The sequence below is a fragment of the Pelodiscus sinensis genome, chromosome 3 (assembly GCF_049634645.1).
Source record: "Pelodiscus sinensis isolate JC-2024 chromosome 3, ASM4963464v1, whole genome shotgun sequence".
NCBI classification, from domain to species: Eukaryota; Metazoa; Chordata; order Testudines; family Trionychidae; genus Pelodiscus; species Pelodiscus sinensis.
This window is the reverse complement of record NC_134713.1, coordinates 63953526-63981029: the sequence shown is the minus strand read 5'-3', so window position 1 is coordinate 63981029 and position 27504 is coordinate 63953526. Positions and strand designations below refer to the sequence as shown.

The window sequence follows — 27504 nt, the reverse complement described above, 5'->3', positions numbered from 1 at the left end:
CAATCATTCCATTATCATGATGCAAAACCCTAAGGCTTCGTCTTCATTTCCAGTTCTTCCAGCAGAAAATATGCTAATGAGGGATTCATTAGCATAAGTCATGATCTCATTAGCATATTTTCTGCTGGAAGAGCTGGCAGTGAAGACATAGCCTAAGAGGAGATTTACTGGATTGGGCCCTGAATGGGATATGTGTTCAACTGTCTGTCTGCCTCTGAGTTTAGGCAGGAGATAGACATCCTGGTATCTAGAGAGAGGCAGCAGGTATCTAGAGAGAGGCAGCAGGGAGTATAGCCTGAGGCTCAAACATAGGTGCTCATGAAATTTTTAGAAAACAAAAAAGAGACGCCAAGTAAATTTAGGTGCTTAGAGCATTCAGCAATTTTGTGCATTGCAATAGGATCCTCAAACTGGGATTTTAGGTGCCTAAAACAGGCCTAACTTCTTCTGTGTAATGCCATACCCATAGCCCTCTATGTTATTTAATTGACTTGTGAAATCTTAGATTCTGAGCAATGTTCCCTTCAATCTTTTCCATCCATGTGCAGAATCATTTTTTATGTCCACCAGTAGAAAGAAAAACCTAGCTGTGGGCACTCTGCTAATCAGCTGGGTGGCATTTGAATCTCTCCTGAGTGGCTGCACATGCACACAACTTACAAGCAACAAAGATTCCGAGCCCTGTAAAACAATTCCTTCTGCTTAGCTGACTCCTTAACAACTAGTCTTAACAACCACTAGGAGTGAGTCATTTCTGCATGACATTTTATTTTAGGTACCCTAATTTTTCTTAGGACTTCTCTACACACATTTTTTGTACCACTTCAGCTACACAATTTAGGAACTAAAATAATTAAATCACTGCAACCCCTTCTATTGAAACAGCTAGGTATTTATATTGGGTATAGTGTATTTAGGTACAAGTTGGACCACTTGATCTGGCACACTTGGGACCTGACCAGTCCTGAATGAGGGATTTTTCCAGACCAAAGGAGGTCATATCTGGCCCCCCTGCTACTGCCCGCCCCCCCCCAGCCCTGAATCGGCCACTAGCCTCCTGGTCACCGCCCCCGCCAGTCCCAATGCCCTGCCAGTCTCCCGTCCCTTCCCTGCTAAGCCAGGCAGCTCAACTCCCTGCGCACTGGGATCCTGGCTATGCCTGGCACCTCATTGCAGTGTGCTGGGCTCCTGGCCCCACTGGGCAGCCCCACTGAAGTGTGCTGGGCTCCTGGATGCAACGGGCAGCCCTTCTGGGTTGTACCTAGCAGCCCAGCTGTGGCGAGCCCAGCCGCCAGCCTTTCACTCATTACAACATCTGCGGACCTGCCAGACCAGGAAGTCCTGGTTAACAGAGGTTCAACCTGTATATGAAAAAACCTATATTATTGTACGCACCATTATATTGGTGTAACTGCATCCACACTAGGCAGTTGACTTATTTTAACTATGTGTTTTTGAACCAATAAAGTTAAATTGGTAAAACAACTGTATAGGGACCAGCTGTTAAATGCAAGTTTCAGTCAGCTAGAGAGGTCTGATAGAGTGGCATTTAATTGCCATGTACATTTCACTGAAGACTTTAATACCGCTCATTTAAATTTAGAATTTAAGTCCCGTCCATTCTCAAACTCCCTGTGTGGGCTAGTCCTGTGAGTGTGCACAGCAATGTGCTCAGGGCTTCCTGAGGCAATACTGTCATGCAGACTGGTATTATGACTGCTGTGATCTAAAACGGCTTTTGGCCATCGGACATTTTGTATCATCATTTGGGCCTTAATGACAAGCACCGTCCTATTTTTGCCACAGGGGCACCTCTGTTGTCAAGTGGAATAATGCTCCAAATACAGCCTTCTGCTGCCCTAAAATCCTTGAAAAGAAATAACAGAAATTGGCCCAAGAAAGAGCAACCTTGTCTTGCTCAGATTCTGGGACCCACACAGCTACATCACTGCAAACCAAGACTGGCAATGCAGTTTGTTTCCCACTGTTTGAAAGAAGAGGCTTTTCCTTTGCAGGTCAGGGACAAATTGTAAAGGAATAATTAGTTTTTCCTTCACAGATTAGCTGTATTGTTTATTGTTTAGTTCATAATTAATACAGTATTAATTAAATTATGAAACAGCACTAATACCAGCATAGCTCTGAATTAACTCCTGGATAAAATTATATATAATTTTCTGTCAGTTCCATTTGATTATGCAACACAGACGTAATGTAATAGGAAAGAGTGCAGGGCATTTGTGTGGGAAGTTATTAAAACATAATTCAGTACTACCCAGACATTTAATTATCTCATGATAAATTAACTCTGCTCCCTAGAGAGGACTAGCCTCTGAGCAAAAAGTGAAGAACACCCAATCCTAGAGCAATAAGTGAAATGGATACAAAAAAGGTGATGGTTGCATAATAATAGACACACAGGCTGCGTCTAGACTGGCAAGTTTTCCCGCAAAAGTGCCTGCTTTTGTGGAAAAACTTGCCAGCAGTTTACACTGACCGCTTTGAATTTGCGCAAGAACACTGATGATCTAATGTAAGATTGTCAGTGTTCTTCTGCAAATACAATGACTCTCCCATTCGGGAAAAAGCCCTCTTGCGCAAATGCTTTTGCGCAAGAAGGCCAGTGTAGACCGCTGAGAACCGTTTTGCGCAAAAAAGCCCCGATGGCGAAAATGGCGATCGGGGCTTTCTTGCGCAAAACCGCGTCTAGATTGGCATGGACGCTTTTCCACAAAAAGTGCTTTTGCACAAAAGCGTCCGTGCCAATCTAGACGCTCTTTCCACAAATGCTTTTAACGGAAAAACTTTTCCGTTAAAAGCATTTGTGGAAAATCATGCCAGTCTAGATGTAGCCACAAAGTAATATTTTGCTTTACTGTTGCATTTTCCATTTGAGAATCTTAAATGTGACATGAACATTAATGTTTGAGATCCTGCTCTAAAACCCAGTAAGTCACTGAGAGTCTTTCAGCTGACTTTAATGGGTTTTGGATAAGGCCCAAAGTCTCCCAACATGCCTGTGAAGTAGGTAGATACCATCTTGATTTTGAACTAGCAGTGAGGAGGTAGAGGAACAAATTTCCTCACTTTCACTCCTGGGCTTCAGCTTCTCAACCATCCTTTGTCTTCTAATCACACCATATCTGTAGCAACAAAAGATTCTGACAAGGTGAAATATGTTTTAAACAATACATTAAGTTTATTCTTCTCCCAAAGTTCCATCTTGCAGTAAATCACTTTTCACTGCTTCACTTTTAAATGCACTCAGTTTCCCTATGAGTGTCACAGGACTCAATCTCAGCTCCTGACATGCTCCTAAGCTATGGCAGACTCTTGTTGGCCGGGTTGAAGGTGGTGATAACCATACTTGAATGAAGATCTTGCACTCTTGCCCCAAGCAACACCAATGCTCCACAATAAAGCAGGAGTAGGAGAGGAATGATGCAAAGCAGACTTAGGAGATGTCTAGAGTATAACTACTACAGCAGCCACACTTTGGTGTAGGCACTCATTACAGCCACAGTTTTTCCCCCATCAGTGTAGTTAATCCTCTTCCCCAAGAGCTGGTAGCTAGGTCCTCAGAAGAATTCTACCATCCACCTATCTCTGTCTATTCTGGAGATGAGGTTGTCTTAACAGTGTTACTAAGATATGTGGATTTTTCACACCACTGAGTGATGTAGCTGGGAAGAAATAGCTTTTTAGCTTCAAGCATTAATTTGTAGCATCAAAATACACATTTTTAAAAAATATTTTCTTTTTTTGCAGGTCCTGCAATTCCTGTGGGAGTAGATGTACAAGTTGAGAGTTTGGATAGTATTTCAGAGGTGGATATGGTAAGTGTCTGTCTGATGACTGATGTAAATAATCTCAAACTACTATTCCAGCACTGTAATATCAGGAGGAACAGAAGAATGAATGACAGCTAAGATTTGCTCTTTTTTATAGAACATTGTGATGGAGGTTGGTGATTAGAAACTCTACTAGCTATAACTATAGGCACATCATCTTTATAGTACAGCTCTTGATCATGAGGCAGCACCGTAGTGAGAACCTGTAATTTCCATGTACCACATCATGCAGGTTATCCACTGGGAAAGAGATCGGAATAGAAAGATTGTGTGTGAAGATGCAGCTTATCTAGAATCTGCCTTCTTAGGGGTGATATTCAGTGGAGGGCCAACAGAAGGCCTGTGCCCCATTTAGATCCCTCTTAATTCTTTAAAATAAGGCTTCTGCTGGAGGTAAGAGGTGCACAGGACCTGTGCTGTCTGGCTGCATAGGCTTTAATTATATTCTAGTCTCTGAACCTTTGAATTTCCACCCACTGTCTACAGGGAGTTAAGTTAATTCTGCGTGTTTTAAAGCTTTACAAAATTGCTGTGGAGTTATGTGCAATTTGCCCTGGCTGTTCACTTTTCACCACAAATTACTCTTGAAAATTAGGGGATTTTCTGAGGAGTTATTTTAAATAAAAGATACATACTGATACACTATCAGGACAATGTAAGACAAAAGTCAGTAAAAACCAGAATTAGAGATGGGTCCAAACTGCAATAGGGCCCAGTTTTGCTCTGAATGACCTCAGTGGTAGAACCCCCATTGCCAGTCATGGAAAAGGATGAGTCCAGTGTCAGCAAATTTTGATGTTGCCATCACATGACATGTATTTTTTGAAAAGCAGAGTTTCAATCAAGAGGGATGCTTCATCCATCTGGGTTGACAGAAAGAGAATAATCCAATTTAATAGAATTTCTTATGCTTCAGGATTTCTGATTCTTATGAAGGGGTTGTGTGGGTTGCTGTTTTTTTAAAATAAGTTGTGTAGCTTTCTCTCCACCTGCAGCATTGCACTCTCACTGTATTTGTTGGTGAGATTAAAGCCCTTGTTCTTGGAATCTAATAATAATAATAAGCTCAGTTTTCATTTTTCTAAAAAAGTAAGTTTCTATCTCTCATAGATTATTAGAAATCTTGAATATCTGACCTGAGTGCTGTCTCAAAATCCAAAAAGATAGCAAAAACAGTGGTGCATTTATTCATGCTGTTTTGCAATTTTACTGTAGCCAAGTTGGTCCCAGAGTATTTGAAAGAAAAGGTAAGTAAGTGAGGTCATATCTTTTGCTGGGCCAACTTCTGTAGGTAAAAGAGGGGCTTTAAAGCTTATACAGAGCTCATCTTTGACCTGAGGAGAGCTCCATGTACTTGAAAGCTTGTCTTTCCACCAGCAGAAGTTGGTCCAGTGAAAGATATCTCACTCACTTTGTCTCATACATTTGTTCTGGTTGTTTTTTAACAAATGCCAGGGTTTTTCGAAGACCTGACTCAATATTGAATACTTTGGATTGGCAATGCTGCCACTGTTCCTGAGCCTCCCCTCACATTCATTGGTTCTCTGACAAGGTGGAAAGACTGTTATTTCTGAACACTGATATCCACAGTATGACATTTGATGACAGACTATAACATCAGAATCACTGACATGGTCTAAACATGGGACTGTATTACTATGTGGTCCTATGACACCACAGTAGACAACATGCTACATGTCCAGCCACATGGCAAGATACTTTATAGTTTCAGATAAAAAACCATTCACAGTCAATTTTAGCTATTAGCAAATAATAATGATGGAGTTTAAATTTTATTATTGATTCTTGAATTTTATCTTGTGCAGCTTTACATATAAAAACCCAGAACACTGCAAGAGCAATGTTTTTAATTAGACATCAACCAACTAAACTTTTAGTTTGTACTAGTAAAGTAAGTTTTATTTCTCTCCTGCATTCAGTTTTTTTTGTTAGTTTTATTATAAAGTGGTAAAAAAAAGAAGACATTTTGAAACTCTTTAGGATGACACAGTTCAGAGGTTTTGTCCAATTCAATCCATATTGTGCAGGGGAGAAAAACTACACTGGTTCCCAATTTAAAGACTAAGGGTATGTCTAGACTACAAAGCTTTTCCAGGATACCAGACTAAGAAACTCTGCATGTAACAGTATATATTTTAGAAATGGATTTTCAGTTTGGAGGGTCTTTGATTTCTGAACTACATAAGATCCTTTACACTAATAAAAAGTCGACAACAGTTAATCCATCTCCAGCTGTTTAAGGAGTGCAAGAGACTTAAGTGGGGCAGGATTGGGTGCATAATTTGTAATTCATAAAGAAGAAAGGAATTCCTGAAAATCACACAGCCTATTGTTTCCAGTTCTGTGCCCCAGACTTTAAGAAAAATGTCAACAAATTGGAGAGAGTTCCAAGTAGAGCAACAAAATTATAAAAGATTCAGGAAACCTGCTCTGTGTGAAAGGTTAAAAAACAGGGCATGTTTAGTCTTGAGAAAAGAAGACTGAGGGAGAAATTGATAACACCCTCCCAATACATTAAGGACTGTTAATAAAGTAGAGGATGATCAACTATTCTCCAGAACCACTTACGGCAGGATAATAAGTAAAGGGCTTAATCTGCAGCCAGGGCAATTTAGGTTAGATATTGAAAAAAACTTGTCTAACTATTAACATAGCTAAGTACCGGAATAGACTTCCAAGGGACGTTGTGGATTCCCCATCATTGGAGGCTTTTAAGAATAGTTTAGACCAGCGGTTCTCAAATTTTTTGGGCTCCAGAGCCCGTTACATGTGTAAACATTTATGTGGAGCCCTAGAGGTCCACTGATTGTATGTGTTGCACCTATCGATGTTTCCAGTTTGTCAACCTCGTGGAGCTCCTGGAGATGTCTCGATGAGCCCTGGGGCTCCGTGGAGCACAGTTTGAGAAACACTCGTTTAGACAACCATCTGTCAGGGATGGTCTAGGTATGTGTGGTCCTTTCTCAATGCAGAGGCTGGACTAGGTAATCTCTCAAAGTCCTTTCCAGCCCAACATTTCTATGATTCTATTATTATTTCTTTTTAAATTAGGATGGGCATATGTACATACCACTGCTGCTAAATGTAGTGAAATGTTCTTCCTACAGAATAAATTGTAATGTGAAACCTGCTCTTTCGTTGGTTATTTTCAGGACTTCACCATGACCCTTTATCTGAGACACTACTGGAAAGACGAAAGACTGTCCTTCCCAAGCACCAACAACCAAAGCATGACATTCGATGGCAGGCTAGTGAAAAAAATTTGGGTCCCTGACATGTTCTTTGTACATTCCAAGCGCTCCTTTATCCATGACACCACCACTGACAATGTCATGCTACGGGTCCAGCCAGATGGGAAAGTACTTTATAGCCTCAGGTAAAGTGAAATTCACAGTGTTAGTTATTAGTGAAATGACAGTAAAAGGGATTAAACTGATTCCTGTAATTTACTTTCTAAAGCTTATTATAGAGATAGATATGTGTGTCTATATACAGGCACCCAAAAACCAACTGATAAACCAGTGACCATCGCAATAAAGCATTTCAAAATATATCCATTACAGTCTCATAAAGCATTAAAGTGTCTGGAGAGGCAGAGTGGTTTAGCACTGTAAATACAGGACTAGGAGTCAGGGTTTGAACTCTTTTTACAACCACTATTGCCACTGACTTGGTGGCCTTAGGTTTTTGCCATTTACTGCCCTCCATCAGTCTCCCCAAAACCTGTCTGTCCTGTGCATTGCAATCTATTGAGACTGGCTTCTCTCTAAAACCCCTCCAGCAGCCGATCTCCCCTATTTCATTGGTTCTCAATTAGGGGACCAGGAGGTTCCTGGGGGGTTGGACGAAGGTTTCAGAAGGTCTACCAAGCAGGACTGGAATTATACTTGCTGGGGCTCAGAGCAGTAAGCTGAAGACCCACCACATGGAACTAAAGCCTGGGGTCCTGAGCCCTACTACCCAGATCTGAAGCGAAAGCCTGAGCAGTGCAGCTTTGAGGGACCCCAGGCAATTGCCCCACTTGCTACTCCTAATACTGGGCCTGGCTTACATATGCAGAAAAAGAGTTGCTGTGACACATGAAGGCTATAGAATTGTTATAGAATGTTGGGGGGAGGGGAGAGTCTCAGAAAGAAAACAGTTGAGAACCCTGCCTATTGTGCCATCACATACATTCACTTGCACCCCCTGGAATTGTACCCGTTCTGGGGCCTTTTTGGCCCTCCTATGCCTATGGATGCTGAGGAGCAGGGTTTGGCTGATAGAGCTCTATATGATGACTTCCTCAGAACAGCTGATTGTGTTAGTTTATGAACAGCCATACTGGGTCAGACCAATGGTCAGTATACCCAGTAGCCTGTCTTCTGATAGTAGCTGGTGCCAGATTCTTCAGAGGAGATGAAAAAAACATGGCAATTTTATCAAATGATCCAGATCCCGTCATCCAGTCCCCGTTTCTGGCAGTCAGAAGTTTAGGGATCATAGAGGTGTGTTACTGACCAGCCTACTCTCTAGGGGTATATCTACACTACAGCGTTAATTTGAGTTAACTTAATTCAAAATAGTTAATGCAAATTAGTTTAATTTGAATTAATGCATCTACGCAAAAAAACTATTTTTAAATAGCGTTTTGCTATTTCAAAATAGCGCATCCACACTGAGCGGACCCTGAACCGAAGTTAAGGCTGGCCGGAACCAGTGCCAGCAGGGCATCAGGTTAGGACTTAGTGTGTGGGGCTGCTGCCTGAGGCTAACTGAGCTCCGTGCTTAAAGGGACCCTTCCCGCACCTCCAGACAGACAGTTCTCAGGGTTCTCGACTTGCTTGTCTACCTCGATGAGGGACAGCAAATCAGTCCTGTCTTGGAGTGCCCTGAGTGCCTGCACTTGGGACACCACAGCACTAGGCCACATGGAGCCAGACCTGTCCCTGGGCTCACTGGTGAATCTCGTGGGGTTGTTGCCATCAGCCCGGCTGCACTTGGTGCAGGCTGCCATCTGGGGGATCCATCGGGGGGCTGTCAGGATCCAGGAGGCCTTGTGGGAAAGCATCCACCCCAAGGAGACCTCAGAGCCACTCTGGTCCTCCCCACTGGGGGCTTGTGCCCCATTCCTCCCTCACGTCCTTCCACTTACCCCTCCTTAGCCCTCCTTCCTTTGAACAAAAGACAAGTATGTTCAAAAATAGAAACTGGGTTTATTGAACAAAACTTGGGGGGGGGGATGAACCTCTGGGGAGACTGGGAAAAGGAGGTGGGAGAGGGGAGGGGGAAACCTGGGAGGAGAGAGTCGGAAGGGGGAAGCAAGGGGAAGAAGAGGGAGGGGAAGCTCAGGACCCCAGGTTGGGAGTCTCGCCGGACCAACTTGATTTTCATGCAGTCCTGCTCCTGGGTTCGCATGTGGCCTTTGGTGGCCAGGCTGGCAGCTATCCTCTGTCCAGTGCGGAGATCATGGATGTTGGGGGCATCCCCCCCAACCTGAATAAGGTCCATGATCTCCACCCTGGACCAGGAAGGCACCCGCCTTCTCCAGCCTCTGTCAGGCTCCTGGGGGCTGGAAGACTGCTCCTGGGGAGCGGTGGAGGGCTGGCTGCCAGTGGCTTGCTGGCTCTCGTTTTGAGGCCACTGGGTCAGGGGCAGTGACTGCTGGCTCTGGGCTGGCAGGCTTGGAGCTGGCACAGGCACTGTGGCCAGGGTCTACCCCTTTAATGGCTCCAGGGCTGGGAGAGAGGAGAGTAAGTTTTCCTGGTTGTGCCCAGAGTGGCCACCAGAGCTCCCTGGGAAAGGTGGGGGGGGGCCTATTTTGAATTAAGTGTCTACACAGCACTTAATTACTCCTCCTAGAATGAGGTTTGCCAAATTCGAATTAAGCGCTCCGCTATTTCAAATTAATTTAGAAATAGTGGTTTGCGTGTATAGACGCTATTAAAGTTAATTTGAAATAACAGCTGTTATTTCGAATTAACTTTGCAGTGTAGACATACCCTAGGAGTTCATCTAATTCTTGGGTTGGTGCTCTGTGATCCAGAGATGCAGCTGGTCTTGTTGGCATATGCCAACAACATGCTTCTTGTGATCCAGGATCTGGGTGACTTGGTGTGAATGGAGGCCTGGGTTGAAAGGATCCCTCCACTCAGGTCAACTGGGTCAAGAGATCTGCCTGGTGATTGAGGCCAGGTGGCAGGTGAGCTCTCTCACTCCTGTGCTTCAAGCCATCTGTGGGATCACAGATCCACTGCTCTGTCATGGTGTCTCTCTTTCTGCCGTGCACCCAGCCCTGCAGGAGAATGGACAAGGTTTAGAGCCAGGGTGTCTGAGCTGTTGTGGAGGGGGACAGGAGTACTCCAGTGTCTCTCCCTGCGAAGAAGGGCACCGGTGCTTAACCAGCTGGTCCTATCCATGTTCTGGCATTGGCTCAACACCCTGGACTTGACCCCAGGGTTTCTGGCTGACCTCCAAAAGCTAATTCTGGGGTTCTTTTGGCCAGGACAGCACTGGGTCTCTGCAGGAATTCTCCATCTTCCTTTGGAAGATAGAGGGTAGGGCCTGACATACTTGTGCATGCAAGTCCATGTCTTCCATTTCAAGACCCTGCAGAGGCTCCTCTACAAGGCAAGTAGTCCAGCGTGGAGCACATTGGCACACGCTTTCCTCTGCCACTTCAGAGGGATCCAGTAAGACCAGCAAATCCTTTATCTCCATCCACAAGAACTTCTGCGAGATGTCTCTGGGCTGCTGGTCTTCTACCAGGACTGTCTCTGGACCTGGAAGCTGCTTTTGGCAACCAGGTTCTTGGTGGTTACTAAGGGGGAGGAGCCCGGGCTATACAATCTGCAATTCCGTGTGCTGGTGGCAGAGTGTCCCTCAGTGCACCAGAGTTTGGTCTTGGCAGAGGTCACCAGGATTGGAGACTTCCTGGACTATGACTGGGAAGACTAGATGGATCCCCTGATGTTTGCTCAGCATGTGGGGCTCTTCATCTTTCATACTCCCCGGCCTGTACTGCCTGCTGCTTGGATTTACCTGAACAGGGTACTGCAGGAAGGTACATCCCACCCACCTCTTGCCCTGCCTCTCTGGATCCCTCCTTTGGCTCCCTGCCCCATGTGCCTTCCTGACCATTTCTTTGTGGTAATCTGAGCAGGCTGTGCACATTGCAGCCAGTAGCCATTCAAGAGATCATTGGTACATGCTTGTGTTTCACATGCTTCATTTCTCCATCCTCGTGTCCTGCTCAAATATGAAGCAGCAGGACCTTTTATCAGCGGTGGAAGGTGGGGAACCCTGGTGGCCAGTTTGTATTCAACCTTGGTCCTGTGGCTCATCAGGGACATCAATTGGCACATCCTACATGGAGCCGTGAGCACAGGAGCATACCTGGTGGGGTTCACCCCATCTCAGAAGCCTGCTCCTTCTGTGACATGAAGGAGACCCTAATGCACACCTTGAGTGTGCCAGGATGCATCCCCTCTTCCAGCTTCTCCATAACCTCTTATTGAGCATCTGTCTGCTTTTCTCCCCTCAATTGTTTCTCTAGGCACACCTCATCCATAGCTCCACAAAGTCATGGGACCTCCTCGGCAACCTCCTCCTAACTATGGCCAAGGTGGCCATTCATAACACCAGAGAGAGGAGGATGGCTGGGGAGTGGGTTGCGATTGCAGGACCTGCTTTGGTTCTTTTATCCATTCATGCATCCAGGCAGAGATCCTCTGGGTGATGTTCTCTGGCACCCTCAATGTCTTCAAGGAGCAGTGGGAGCTGTCCGAAGCTTTCTTCACGGTGTCCGCTTCAGATTCCCTTGTTTTGACCCTTTAACCTTCATACCTGCCCCGTTTTCTCCTTTTGGGTACGTCTACACTGCACCCGGAGCTAGAAATAAACTGTGCAATTTGAACTATGCAAATTGCGTAGCTTATTTCAAGTCAGCTTATTTTGAAATTTGGCCTTGTCTACACAGCACTGATTTCAAAATAAATTGCTATTCTGAAACATCCCTTACTCCTCGTGGAATGAGGTTTACAGGGATGTCGGAATAGCAAGCCTGTTATATTTCAAAATAACAGGCTAACTCAAAAGATGCGGGATAGCTATTTCGGGATACTTCCAGTATCCCAAAATAGTACTGCAGGGTAGATGTAGCCTATTTGTCCTAAGTTCCTGGGCTCAGTGGATCCTCCCCACAAGCTGGGAGAGGGTCCTTTAATGATGAGCAGGCCTATGCACACTTACTTGCCAGAATCCAATAGCATTACCCTGATCACTTTGCTTGCATAGTACCTTCATCAATTTCTTACTTTGTAAGAAACTTCACTTTTGGGGCCAGAACTGTGTCGTCTTCTGCGTGTGGAAAGTGCCTGTCACAAGCTAAATAAGAAATCTGAGTACCAGACAGCTCAATAATTTAAAGGCTTGCAGAAGCAGGCAGTGGTAGATCTTCAGTTATGTAATTGTTGACTGACTTTAAACTTGTTCTCTCACTATAACCTGTAAAATTGTTCCCATTTATTTTCCCACAGCCAGTGCTTATATCTGTTGGATATATAATTACCCAATGCTTCTTGTAATTATAAATCCAATCCTAGTCCGTTAAATAAATAAAATAATGTGTTGTCCTTAGCAAGGCCAGAACTTTTGGTTTATAAAGTGGAGCTTCTCAATGCATTTTCTTTTGAAACAAACTTAGTAGGACTGGAGGTACTACCTGTGCCCCCTAGTGGATGATATAAATAAAAGCTCAGTAGACTGATGATGTTGATATTTCACAGAATACTGATGTACTTTATCCATAATACTAATCATGTAACTGGAGTGGTACAAGTGGTATAGCCCAGGGCTCAGGAGATTATTGAGACCCAACCAAATGAGCTGCTGAGGAACAGCAGGGCCTGCTGGGGCCAAAGATGGCAGCTGGTATGGTCAGACTCCCTCCATCAGGGATGACTCTGGTGAGAGCAACTGGTAAGGATGCAAGGAGAAGGCACAGTGAGATTGCAGTGTTGGGAGGCGCATGGGGGCACATGAGGTCCCTGGAGACAGAAGATACAACTCTCCTAGTGACAGAATGTAAGGAAAATCATCAATCTTTTCATAGAGCAAGAGAGAGGGACAGTTGGGCTGGCTAAACCAGAGCCATGGGGAGGGGAGTTAGCATAGAACGGAGTGGAGCTGGCTTGGATTGGTGCTGTTGAGGGTGGAGGAAGGGGTTGGAATGGAAGTCAGAGGACTTGGATCAGGCTTATGGGCAATGGGGTGGGGCAGTTAGAGATGGCTGGCTAGATAACCATTTTCAGAGAGTAGTTATTAACAGTTCACAATAATACTGGAAGGGCATAACAAGTGGGGTTCTGCAGAGGTCTGTTTTGTGACTGGCTCTGTTCAATATCTTCATCAATGATTTAGACGATGCCATAGAGAATACGCTTATTAAGTTTGCAGATGATACCAAACTGTGTGGGGCTGTAAGCGCTTTGGAGGATAGAGTCAAAATTGAAACTGATCTAGAAAAATTAGAGAAAAGGCCTGAGGTAAACAGGATGAAGTTTAATAAGGACAAATGCAAAGTGCTCCACTTAAGAAGGAACAATCCATTTCATACATACAGAATGGAAAGCGGCTGTCTAGGAAAGAGTGCTGCTGAAAGGGATTTAGGGGCCATAGTGGACCACAAGCTAAATGCTATTGCAAAAAAAGCAAACATGATTCTGGGATGCATTAATAGGAGTGTTGTGAGCAAGACACAAGAAGTAATTCTTCCGTTCTACTCTGCGCTGATTAGGCCTCAATTGGAGTACTGTGTCCAGTTCTGGGTACCACATTTCAAGAAAGATGGGGAGAAATTGGAGAAGGTCCAGAGAAGAGCATCAAAAATGATTAAAGCTCTAGAGAACACAAGTTATGAGGGAAGACTGAAAGAACTCGGTTTGTTTAGTTTAGAAAAGAGAAGACTGAGAGGGGACATGATAGCAATTTTCAAGTATCTGTTGTACCTCGGTGTTTTCGTACCTCGGTACCTTCGGTGGTCTGGACTGTAAGTGTCAGCGTCGTCTGGTCAGGGTTGTCCTGGCGCACTCCTGACAGGACCTCTACTCCGTTGTTAAACTTTCGGCTGCGTGCGTAACAGTCGGTACTCCCGTGCACTTGGGACAACACAAGAGATCTCTGAGAGGCCCCGGAAACGACAGTTGCAGGCAAGGTTTGAAAACAATTGAGCAGGTTTATTGTCAAATGCAAAGCTCTACCAGTTGGTAACAGAGATCAGTACAATATTACACCACTGGGCACTATGGCCCGCGTTGACAAGGTACCAACACCAGGCAGGCCTATTGCCATATATCAGATATTAACAGCAGTTAGTCAAAGTTAAGCTACTGTGCACTCTGTAAGTTTAGGCAATGACACCTGCCGTTCAGGCGCCTAGCGTGCCCCCCCAGGTCAGCCGGAGAGCACCCTCTGCGGTGTTCTTTTATAGACAGGTACAAACAACTTACATCATTTATTTACGTACTACGTTACCACCCTTTGTTGCCTAGTTACCTCCCCTCACCTTATGGAAGGGGGGCTTACTTACTGTCCTTCATGCTGTCAATTCCGACCTGGTCCTGAACCTAGGTCGGTATGTACATTAGTTTTTAGGGAGTTTTTGTACCAAGACATTTCTTATTAAGATGTTCCATTACTCCCCTTTGGCTCACAGTCTGTACCCAGTGCCTCCCTGTGTCCTTCCATTCTCGACCTAACTTACACAATCACACAGTTATCAATAGGGCCTCTTTCTTGGCTCCTGTTACTGAACCAAAGTCTTGCACACTAGATTGCAGATCTGTTGCTGTTTTCATGTTATAGGCCTCTATTTAGGCCTGCTGACTCATTACTGACCTCAACTTACTACAGTATCTAAAAGAGTATTACAAGGAGGAGGGAGAAAAATTGTTCTCCTTAGCCTCAGATGATAGGACAAGAAGTAATTGGGCTTAAACTGCAGCAAGGGAAGTTTAGGTTGGACATTAGGAAAAACTTCCTAACTGTCTAGATGGTTAAACACTAGAATAAATTGCCTCGAGAGGTTGTGGAATCTCAACCACTGGAGATATTTAAGAGCAGGTTAGACAAACATCTATCAGGGATGATCTAGATCAGGGCTACTCAACACGCAGCCCGTGCGGCCCGTGGCCTGTTTGTTTGTGGCCCACAGTACAGTTTGGGTTTATGTAGGGCTCAACATGCAGCCTGTGGGTGGGAGCCAAAGCAAAAAAGTAGTCAATATAATGGCCTTCTGTTGATATGAGTTTTAGTAGTTAAATTCCTGGACTGTCATTGCTTGTTACTAGTGCTGTCATATGAGTGGAAATCGGGTAAATATTGCATTTTAGTAATATCAGTGGAACTGACTTAAATGAGGCCTGTGTTTTGTGTAGTCTTGCCTTAAGCTTTGTAGTCATACCCATCAGTGTGAAAGAAGCTATTTGCATATATTTGCATAGATATTTGCATGTATATGCAACCTTACTTAAGTTGTCGCCCTCGGCATGTACTGTGAGTATCATTGTGGCCCCCAGAGCTTCCACAGTTGAATAGCCCTGCTCTAGATGGTGCTTGGTCCTACCATGAGGACAGGGGACTGGACTTGAAGATCTCTCGAGGTCCCTTCTAGTTCTAATATTTTATGATTCAATGAGCTGAAGGGAACTGAGAGGAGGAGTTGGGGGAAAGCTTGTAAGGCCCTCAAATGGGACTGAGGGGTAGACCAGGATGGAGGAGGGGCAAAAGATGAGCTAGAAATGGCCTGGAGGGGAGATTGGATTCAGGCTGGGGAAGTAAGGGCTGGATTGGAGGCTTGAAGGACTGAGAGCTGGGAAGGCAGGAGGTGGATCAGTACTGGAAGGGAGCAAAGGGCCGGAGGTTGGGGGGGGGAGGCATGAGGGTTCTTATTCTGAGAACATGTGATGAACGTATGATTATAAACAAATAATGAATTTGTCAAGACAAAATCTTACCAAGGCCCACATTAGAGTTAGGATGATGTTTACTGCTGTTAAATTTTTTGGCATGTGTTTAAGTTCTGGTATTGTAAATGCTTTCTGTGTAATATTTTCAGCTTAAGAATAAATATGCTTCCTTAGAAAGGGCTGCATGTTAATTTATGACTGAGGGTATTATGCTGTTTTTAGCCTCTGAAGAAAAAGCAAAGCAGGCCTGCTTAAGCTATGCTGGCTTGCTGGGCATTCATGAGGCTATGTCTACACTGGCAGCTTCTTGCGCAAGAACTCTTTTGAGGAAGAGTTCTTGCGCAAAATGTCTTCCACAAGAGTGTGTCTACACTGGCATGTGATTTTGGCAAGAGCATCCATAGCAGTGTAGATGCTCTCTTGCGCAAGAAAGCTCTGATGGCCATTTTAACCATAGGGGCTTCTTGTGCAAGAAATTCATATTGCCTGTCTACATTGGCCTCTTCTGGAAGAGTTCTTGCACAAGAGGGCTTCTTCCTGAGAGGGAGCGTCAGACTTCTTGTGCAAGAAGCCCTGATTTTCTACAGTACAACATCAGTTTACTTGCGCAAGAATGCACGGCCAGTGTAGACAGGCGGCATGTTTTTGCGCAAGAACGCGCCAGTGTAGACATAGCCAGAGTATAGGAAAGGACCTGTGCAGCCTTGAAATACCCTGGTCAGGAGGGAGAGAACTAGGGGTCTCTACCCAAGAGACTGAGAAGCCAGAGCCTACCATGAGTGTCTTGCTGGACCATAAGGGGAGGAATATAGGTGCAGGTGCCTGAATTGTAAGATATCACACTAACATTGATGGTTATCTGAATATCAATAAACTGTTCTTTATAGCTGAAAATCAGCTGGCAGTCTCTGAAAAAAAATACTTGGCATTTCAAGTGGGCAGCAGTTGGGCTAGTAACACTATTTTCCCCCACCCCCTTTTAATTCAACCCCTGGTAATATATGAGTTTATCTGAAAAGGTAAGGGCTATATTTTATTTAGTTTATACAAAACTAACATGGTTTTAATTGTTCTTCCTTTGCCATTTTCCAGATGTGCAAGACAGCAAATTTTTTAAACGTGTATTTTTCTATTTCTAGGGTCACAGTAACTGCAATGTGCAACATGGATTTTAGTCGCTTCCCCCTGGACACACAGACATGTTCACTAGAAATTGAAAGTTGTAAGTAAAAACAGGTAACATGAGGTTACATATGTAGGTCAAGATTTTCAAATATGGGAGCCTAAAATTAGGCTACTAAATCCATGTAAGGCACCTAAGTAAATGGCATGTATTTCAGAAAGTGCAGAGCAACCTACAACTCCATCCAAAGTCAACAAATTGAAAATGACTGGGAATTTTTTTTCTACACTCCTTCAATTACAATATTCAGAGGTGTGGGTCGCCTCAGACAATCCTGCTGCACTGTGCTACTCCACAAACAAGTGAATATATCTTACATGCATCACAAATATATCCAGAATATATACTAAAGATGTAACCAAACTTACATCCTCATGGAGCTCCTTTTTCTGAATCTGACCTGACTTTGAATGTCCTGGCTTTCATACAAATATATTTTGTAACAACTATATCCATATTTTCCTCTTACATTGTTAATAAGCATTTATAACCTTACTGCTGGTTAAGCAATTATGTTTGAGTTTGTAGGGGGTTTTTATTTGTGTCTCTGCCTTTTGCCTGGGAATAACCAACTCTGGTATAAAACCTAAGACTAGACAACTAAATTTAACTGAAACACAAGGAGAGAGGTGATTATTATGCCCGACTGTAATCACCATAACTCTCTGCAAGATGCAAGGCTAAGTTATCTTGAAATTGAACTATAATGTTACCACTTTTTTCACTCATGCAACTAGTCAAATCCTGGAACCTTGACAATGTTCCAGTTGAGAAGGCTGGTATTTTCCTTGATGCAGTCTTGTTTATTTACGAGATGTGTATTGAGTCCTACTTCTCCAAACACAGGGGAACCAAAACAAGAGAAGAGCTTTTTTTTTGTTCCCAGCCCAAACCCTTATTAGCCAACCCTAGGCACGAAAGCTCTTTCTAGACTTCTGCTAGAGTCACATCACATTTGCAGACTTGCTTGGTTTTCTTGCTTTGCCTCAGGCCCAGGTTTTTGTCTGCTTTCTCAGCCAGACTTTTTCCACGCCCACATATTCACTCACTCACCTGGTCTGAACAATACACAGTGGAATCCTTTACCCCTTCCCTCCCTTGCTAGTGTATGGACAGACTATCAGGCATTAATAGTACTTTTAACAAGATTTTATCTCAACTCATAAGAAGGCTTAGATTAGTGCATAACAATAACTAGAATGGGCATTTTCCATAATTAGGGCTCCATGTTTGTCACGGAGGCAGAAGACAAAGCTTCTGTGACTTTCTGCAACTTTTGTGGCTTCTACAGTGGCCAGTGTGGCTGACCCCAGGGCTGTGCTGCCCAAGTGTCCCAAGACAGCCATACCGGCCACTTGTGGAGAGGCTCTACAGCTAGCCATTTGGATGGCCCTGCAGCCAGCTGCACCAGCCACTACTCAAACAGACGCAGAGCCAGCTGCACTGGCTGGTGCTCAGGTGGCTCTGGGTAGCTGGCCCCAGGGACTGCCTGAGTAGCAGCGGCTGACTCTGGGAACTGACTGAGCAGCGGTCCCAGGGGCAGTCTGTGCAGCTGCTGGCCTTACCCACCCCGCTGCAGTGCCCACCTCCAGAGTACTCCCCCCAGCAGAAGCCCCCTGCCCCCCCACAGCATCAGGCCCCAGCTCAGCCCCGACATTCTCCTCAGCACCCTTCTCCTTCCCCCCAGTTTTAGTCAGGGGTATTTTTAGTATAAGTCATGGACAGGTCATTGGCTATGAATTTTTATCTCTTGCCCAGGATCAATCCATGACTTATACTAAAAATATCCCTGACTAAATCGTAGCCTTAAGTGTAATCACAAGCACATCCATGCCCATCACCAACTGTGGCTCAAATGGGCAGAAAATCTGCTGTTCCACCCACGTTTTTATAACTACCTTTGAAGACATATTGACACATTCTGAACTATACACTCAATACCATTTGGTATAATTACACTATACCAAAGATTTACTCCTGCTTTCCTAGATGCCTACACGGAAGATGATTTGATGCTGTACTGGAAGAATGGGAATGATTCCCTAAAAACAGATGAGAGGATATCGCTATCCCAGTTCCTGATACAGGAGTTTCATACCACCACCAAGCTTGCATTCTACAGCAGTACAGGTAAGTGACTTTTACTAAAGTCGTGCAATTCTGATAGATTTTGCTTTCTCCTCTCCCCAATCAAATGAAATCAACTTTTCCTCTGCTATATGAGATGGACAGGCTTCCTCTGGGGTCCATAAAAACTGCCCTTGAATTGGCCACAGAGGATGCATTAGCAAGTAGTTGGAGGCCTTCCCTTTCCCACAAGGGCTGAAGCACAAGCAAAATTCATGGTGAATTGCAAACATGGACTTAATTATTTATTCATCACTTGTGACCGAGTGTACTAGGCCCATGGTCCTATCACACGTCACCCCAGAAAAGGGAGCATAAGAGGTGAGTTCTGCAGGCTTTCTAAAGAGGCTACAGAGAAGAGTCAATCAGAAAGTAGCAGGCTCTGGCTCCGTGATTCCCTTCTGCTTTCCTTCACTCTTCACGGGGTGGATCTACTGAGCTGCAGCAGTCTTCACCATTTCTGGTGTCAGTTCTGGTGCCCCTAGTTATAGGGATTTGCAGCATCAGACATGCTCTTCTCAGCTGGTCTGTCCTTGGGACTCACCTTTCCTCTTGCAGCAAAACCTTTTTGTGTGACCCACCTCTCCCCAGTAAAAGCAATTAAGTCTTGCCATCCTCTGTAGTTTACCCCAGGACAAGCTCCTTCTTAAATGCCCATAATATCACTGCAGCTGGGCTTCAGGCCTCCAGCCTGCTAAACCCACCATGTTACTGACTGTAATGCAGCTCAAGCGTCTCTATCCACTCCTGCTAGTTGCAGTGGGTCTCTTGCCATTGACGCTGTGCTACAAACTGAGTGTTCTGCAGTTTCTGCTGGTTCTCCAACAGTTGCATCAGCATGGCCTGGATCCGCTGCTGTTACTGTCCTGTTGCTAGTAGGCGGATCTTCCGTTATAGTACCCCTTGTTTTCAGGGGTCATGCCAAGAACCTTGTGATGGGGCCCACTCACTTCACAAGAGCCCCTACTATCAAGTGTGTGTGTGTGTGTGTGTGTGTGTGTGTGTGTGTGTGTGTGTGTGTGTGTGTGTCTGCACTCTCTTCAGCTGCACCCTTTGAGGTGACCCTTTGGTGGCAGTTAACTTCTCTGGTGGGTTTCCAGTAACTCAGCCCTCCAGTCAAGTCACATATAGTCGATGTGTGAAACAAACACACAAACCGACTCCTTTCGGGGGTATGTGACCCAACATGGCTTTCCTCAGTACAGCCTTTGCAGCCCTCTTCCTGGACTTGAGCATCAGTCAGACCAATATGGCCGATCACATAACTTTGGTTATAGCAAACTCTCTTTCTGGGCTCTCTCTTGAATTGTGCCTGCTCTGGTATGGAGCAGTGCCCCCAGAGCTTCTTCCTTGGAAATTCTTTATAAGCCACTTCCTTAGTGACTGCTGGGGAAGACTTAGGCCAGCCCACTACTCCAGATCCTCACCCTGGAACCCTATAAGTAGCAGTTGCCTGCTGCATCCCTTTACTAACTGCTGCATTTTCCTGTGCCACTTACCTGCTGCCCAAGTACCTTTACCCTTACCTCAGGGCTCAAGATTTTCCTGAGTTCCTACAACCAGCCAGGAGCACCTTCCTTGCTCCCCTGGTTCTAGTCAGCAACTGACCTGCTCCGTCCAGCAGCTTCTTTTTATATGAGCCTGGTGGTCTCTGATTGGCTGCTTTCTGAAGCCTCCCTAGAGCACCCTTGAGGACTCCTCTGTCCTGTTCCTTTTCTGGGGTAAGGTATGATAGAACCACAGAGTCTGGTAAATCCTGCCACAATCTCACTTCTCCCTTTGTGTAGTGCTGTGTCATGGTACATTTGTGGTACTATATAAATAATAATAGTCCCTGTTTTGAATCATGTTGCATTACAGCGGCATCTTACAGTAGGTGGGAATGTCCCTGACTGAAGTGTGGGCAGATGCAAAGTTAACTGGCAATTTTAAATTTGTATCCACGTATTTACCTGGTGCATTTGTTAGAATAAAATGAGAGTCCCGATCCTATAGGTCCTCTCTCCATGGAACTCATAAGATCAAGAGTGATATTTGGTCTAAGAGTCCAGTCCTGTGAGGTGATGAGACTTCAAGAATATGGATGACTTGATTAAACTCCACTCTGCTCTTTTATGGGTAGAGGTCAACCCATAGAGATCACTTTTAATGTTTTCCTTATAGCACTGTTGCCCTGTGCATGTTGAAATTACTCAAGATGTCCTATGTTGTATTTGTGGATAGTTTTTTACTTTGGTGTTATTTATTCTTTTTTCTTTCTCTCTGTGATACAGGGTGGTATAATCGTCTCTATATTAACTTCACTTTACGCCGGCACATCTTCTTCTTCTTGCTGCAAACCTATTTCCCTGCCACTTTGATGGTCATGCTGTCCTGGGTGTCCTTCTGGATTGATCGCAGAGCTGTACCTGCCAGGGTCCCATTAGGTAAAAAGAATCTTGTAGTTGGCACGCCTAAGTGACAGGTCATCCACTAAGAAAGACCTACCTATGGAGAATTTCATCAGTATCTTCCCCCATCCTGTGATATACACCATACCACATTGTTCAGCCACTGAATTCATCTACTGCACTTGCTCACACTTACGCATGTAGGTCAGAATAGGCTGACCCCATTCATCTCTTCTTTATTACTCTAACAACATTTTCATTGCAGTAATCAATGTCACAAATGGTAAATGTACACCAAAAACAAAGTGAGGAACACAACATTCATTTTCTCTTTCTGTTGTATTATAATTATAATACATAACAAATACAGAGCATTTTCCAAGTATAGGTCTAAAAAACACTTAAATTCTAGTGGCAAAAGAAGTGAAAACCAGTATCAGCAATTCATTGCTCAGTTTTACATTTTTCTTTGCAATCAAATAAACTACTGTTGGAATTAAAATATGAGGTGACATTTTCAAAAAAGTCTCTGGGATTTAGCTCTGAGTTCTATAGTGAGCTACATGCAGGCAGACCATAGGTGTACATCATAAGATTGGGATCATAGACACTTCCCTTCCTGTAAAATTAATGTTCTAAAAACCTTTATCTTGATTCATTATTACTACTTGTCTTGGACCATTGAGTCCAATCCCACTCCTAATGATTTCAGAATCCCTTATTTATTGCAAATTAACCAGTTTAATGGAGACAATATGTATATAGACATAGAACAGATATGAATGCATATGTCCAATTCATGTTTTTGTTACAAAATGGCTGACATTCATACCAAAGCAGTGATATCAAATGCTTAGAAATCTGGCTGAGAGTTAGAGCAATAGAAAATAAAAACACAATGCTTATAGGGAGCTTTTCATTTTCAAAGCAGTTTACTAACATTATGTAATTAATCCTGCTAACAGTCTTGCATGATAGGGCGGTGTATAGGATTAGCCCTGTTTTACAAATGGGAAACAATAGTATGGGGCCAACTTAATTACAGACAAATTATCATGTCCTGGCATGCTGAATAGTACCTTCAGCCATGAGATATTCTGCAGGAATCAGTGGGATTTCTCACAGAATAATGTACTACTCAGCTTGAATAAGGATATCAGATTCTGACCTTTAACCTCTCTGCCTCCAAGGAAGCTCATATGTGGCACATTCGTGGAGAATTGCTGAACTGGTTACTGTGGCATTTGGTCTTCTGCTACATATCCTTGAGGGCTTTAATTTTCTCTTGACACTGAGGTCCTTTTGAATAGATCCCTTCCTCTGCTAGCTTTTTGGAGATGGCCTCGTGGCACTGTAGATTTTGGGTCATACCCCTAAAATCATGGGGTATTTTGCTCACTTCACACCAGAGATCCACCAAAATCCTGGTGTCCATTTCGGATCAGCTGGCAGGATGGTGGGAATATGATCTTCCAGTCACTAGCTCGTCTGTTCATATCCAGTAAAAACACAATTGAAATGTTGCAGATAAAGCACACCATGTGCAATATGGGGTTCAAATGTGTATGTGACTCCCAGTACAGAAGCAGGAAGTAGGCAGATGACAGAAAAACACAGGCTAGGAGGAACTGTGGAAAGGCTTTGGAAAATTAGTAGTGCCTGAGATGCTTATCTTGCCTCTACACTGCAGAGTGTTCATGTTAGAAGCTTGAGTGTTGACAGCACTCAAGTGTTAGCTTATATCAGGGCTACTCAACATTGGAAACCCCAAGGGCCACAATGATACTCACAGTACATGCCGAGGGCCGCAATTTAAATGTAGTTGCACATACATGCAAATATATATGCAAATAGCTTCTTTCACACTGGCAGGCATGAATACAAAGATTATGGCAAGATCACACAACACACAGGACCCATTTAAGTCAGTTCTCCTGATCTTAATAAAATGCAATATTTACCCGATTTCCAGCAATATGACAGCCCTTTAGGGCTACGTCTAGACTGCATCACTCTGTCGACAGAGGGATGCAAATCAAGCACATTGAAATTGCAAATGAAGCAGGGATTTAAATATCCCGTGCTTCATTAGCATAAACATGGCTGCCACTTTTTTTCTAAACAGTTTTTTTCTAAAAAAAACCAGCAGTCGAAACGCGGATCTGTCAAAAATAAAGCCTTTTTCGACAGATCCTGTATTCCTCAAAAAATGAGGTTTACATGATCTGTTGAAAAAGGGTTTATTTTCGGCAGATCTGCATCTAGACTGGCTTTTTTTAAAAAAAAAAACTCAGTTTAGAAAAAAGCTGTGGCCAAATTTATGCTAATGAAGCATGCAATATTTAAATCCCTGCTTCTTTAGCAATTCTGATGTGCCTAATCTAAATCTCTCTGTTGACAGAGCAGTATAGTCTAGACACACCCTTAATGAGCAATGACAGTCCAGGAATTTAACTGCTAAAATGCATATCAACAAAAGACCATCATATTGACTCCTTTTTTGTTTGGGCTCCCACCGTGAGCTGCATTTTGAGCCCCACATGAATCCAAACTGCACCATGGGCCTCAAACAAACAGGCTGCATGTGGCCCATGGGCCGCATGTTGAGTAGCCCTGGCCTGTATAGTCTTTGCCAAACTATCTACCTCCACTATAAAGCAACCCCACACCAGATCAAGAGGTTTTTGTATGGATGGAAGTTCAGGTTAGGGGCAACATTAAATAAGAACACAAAGTTAACTTTGCAAGGAAGACACACCTTTAGTAGGAGAACCAGGGTTAGAAATCAGGAATTTCTGGATCCCACTAACCCATACCTTAAACTTAAAATAGATATTTTAAGGATAAATTAGAACTTCAGGAATAGGATTTGCTGTAAAAGAACACAGTTTGAATTGTCTTCACTGTTTGTGTCTGAATTGATGATGGTGTGTTCCCAGGAATAACTACAGTACTGACCATGTCAACAATCATCACTGGTGTAAACGCTTCCATGCCTCGGGTTTCCTACATCAAAGCTGTGGATATTTACCTCTGGGTCAGTTTTGTGTTCGTCTTTCTCTCAGTGTTGGAATATGCAGCAGTGAACTACCTGACCACAGTGCAAGAGCGGAAGGAAAGAAAACTGCGAGACAAAGTGAGTTACTATGTTCAGTGCCATTCTATATAATTGAAATACATGTTTGAAGGACTGACTGTGCTTCAAAAGTCTGCATCCACACTGAAAAATCTAAGCTTCTGTTGAAGAACTGAGCATGTGCAAAAAGTATTAGTACAGTGTTCCTCATTAGAGTTTAAGAGTTCGCTAATGTCATCTGGACTCCAAGCCCACTGAAGTTTTTTCAGCCTGTAAAGTCAATCAGACAAAATCCTTATATATATAGTAAATGTGACCTTTTGGTATCTTGTCTTTTAAATTCTCTCTCTTTGTAATTAAGAGACTACCTTGCAAATAGTATCAGATATAGAAATAGTATTGTGAATGGAGTGGGTGTTCTGATAATGAGGATTCAAATACATCTAAGCACATGTTCAGCTCAATTTACAATGTGCCATCTAGAATGTGCCATCTACAATGTGCGTCTCCAGAAGCCATCTAGACTGCAGCGATTCAAATGCATCTCTTTGCCTTTTCTGTTATGTTAAAAACAAAATCCTCCTGCTAAGCTTCCATCTTAAGATTGGCTTACCCTAAGGCTTTCCACCCCACAAGTTCCTGCTGTCCTTCCCCATAATGCCCTCTGTTTCAAGGAAAGACACCAGTCCTCTTGATACCCCGCAGTGGAGCTAACAGAACTTATCAGCTTTGCTTACTCATGATAGCAATCTCTGCATTTTTACACAGGGCTGTAACTAGAAATAGTTGAAAATATTCCACTGAAATATCTTCCATCGAAAAATGCCAGTTCATCAAAATCAAGGATTCTATGGCAGCATGTTGATTTTAACAAAAAAAATTTCTTAGCCAAAATATTTCAAAACCCTAACCAAAGTATTTCAAAACAGTTTCAATATTATCAGAATGAAGTGTCTCAACTTTTCCTTTTGCAACATGTAGAAACTTATTTTATATTATTATAAAGTATAACATTTCAAAAAAGCATTGGTGAAATGACACCAAAGTTTGTTTTGTGGAAAATACAGGAAGAAAGCTCATTTCAAAATAGCAGCTTCCTCAGTTCCTGCACAGCCCTTGTTGTAATACCTGACGTTTCGTTGATTCAGCCCATCTTCCTATTGAGGGTTCTAGTTTGACCATGTTCTTCACAAAATTTTTGTAGTAAATTAATGAAATCCATCCTTTGTCATATAAAAGTATGAAAGATGGTAAAGGTAAGGGACAGATGTACAAATTATATGACACAAAGCCCACTGATCAGATAAAATGGGCTTCAGATGGATCCAGAGATAGCCCTGCAGGGACCTGGCCCCCAAGCAGTGTTGGCTTAGCTTTCCCTGGACAGCATGATTCTTTCATTTGTACTCCTTGCAGCATCTGCACCAAGGGAAGAAAAGGTCTTCAGGAAGGGCATGCTACTGAGGCCAGGTCCACACTACACAAGGAAGTCGTGCGTGAATAGTGTAGCTGGAGTTGGCATACCTTACATGGAATTTTTGTGATATCCCTTCCGCGGGAGGTCAACGGGAGAAACTCACCTGTTAGCTTGACTTCCCTTACTCCTCACGTCCATGTGATGTACCAAGGTTGATGGGGGCACCATCAGTGGTTGATTTAGTGGGTTCTTACTAAACCCAATAAATCAAATCCTGGAAAATCGATCTCCAGAGCGTAGAACTTAGGGTAAGTGTAGACCTAGCCAGAGGGAGCTACTGACCAAATCCATTGCTGCTGCTCTTTCTTTCCTCTGTCCCCCAGCAGCCTGGTTTCCACCAGGATTTGCTTCCCTCTGTCCATGTAAGGATAGGAGCATTAGGGCCAAATAGCTCCAAATACTCTCATATATAACTACACTAAACCTTATTCACAGCTTCCTTGTACTTGTGGACTACCTCAGCCTCGGCCCATGATGCTGGATGGCAGCTACAGCGATGGGGATGTGCATGAACTGGGACACTACATGTCTGAGAATGGAGATAAACAAGACAGAATGATGGTGCAGCTGACACTTGGTTCCGAAAGGAGTTCAAGCAGGAGGAAAAACCAGAGATATGTCAGCATGCGCATTGACACCCATGCCATTGACAAGTACTCCAGAATAATATTCCCAGGCTCATACATTTTATTTAATTTGATATACTGGTCCATTTTTTCATAAGTATCAATTATTTCTCTAGTCAGTTTCTACCTGTTGCACTGTGTTCCTGTTTAAAATTAACATCTATCATGCTAATAAACAGAAAATGGAGGAAACAGTGCTATTTTGACTGATCAGAATTTTGATACTTTGATTATGTAAGATCCATCTGTTATAAAACATTTCTATATTCATTTAAGCTCTGAACAAAAACTAGGATCCATTGCATAACATTTTATACTAATTTTAAGCTGTACTATGTTCCTTCATGGGCCGCTCTAATTTGTTTTAATAGATGGCAAGAATAATCATCACCTTATAAATCATTCCTAGCCTAACATCCTGATCTTGCAAATACTTAAGTATGTGCATTAGTTTCTTGAATTAAGCAGTTCTATTGAGTCCTGCATCAATATTCACATGAAGGTGGTTACTTGTGGCTTTCGGAGAGGTAAGTATTATAAGCACTGGAAAGTTTATTGATGCTTAAAGCTTTCTTCCCTGGTTAATGCATGCTTTGATTAACATTGTGTTGGAGTAACTGAAAGAGCCAAATACTAATGTCTTGTACAGTTGCCATGCCCTCTCTTGTTCATTCCTGAAAGGAAACGCTTTCAGGCTGCTTTGAATAACCAGCTTTTAGTATAGCAAACAGGATATATTTACTAAGCATTTCACCCAAATCTTTCTAATTTAAATGAGATTTTTTTCCCCAACACAAACACAATACTC

The 27504-nt window shown here is 43.4% G+C and overlaps 1 protein-coding gene across 1 annotated transcript in view; it reads left to right on the top strand.

Moving 5' to 3' along the window:
• GABRR1 (gamma-aminobutyric acid type A receptor subunit rho1) overlaps positions 1-27290 on the top strand; it is a 45556-nt gene extending 18266 nt beyond the window's left edge. The window contains exons 4-10 of the mRNA XM_075923876.1: positions 3769-3836; positions 7025-7248; positions 16957-17039; positions 18990-19130; positions 21401-21553; positions 24457-24653; positions 26506-27290. Coding sequence (XP_075779991.1) covers positions 3769-3836; positions 7025-7248; positions 16957-17039; positions 18990-19130; positions 21401-21553; positions 24457-24653; positions 26506-26793 — 1154 coding nt within the window. The 3' untranslated portion in view covers positions 26794-27290. The remainder of the gene's footprint in view (positions 1-3768; positions 3837-7024; positions 7249-16956; positions 17040-18989; positions 19131-21400; positions 21554-24456; positions 24654-26505) is intronic.
• Positions 27291-27504: the final 214 nt, after the last annotated feature.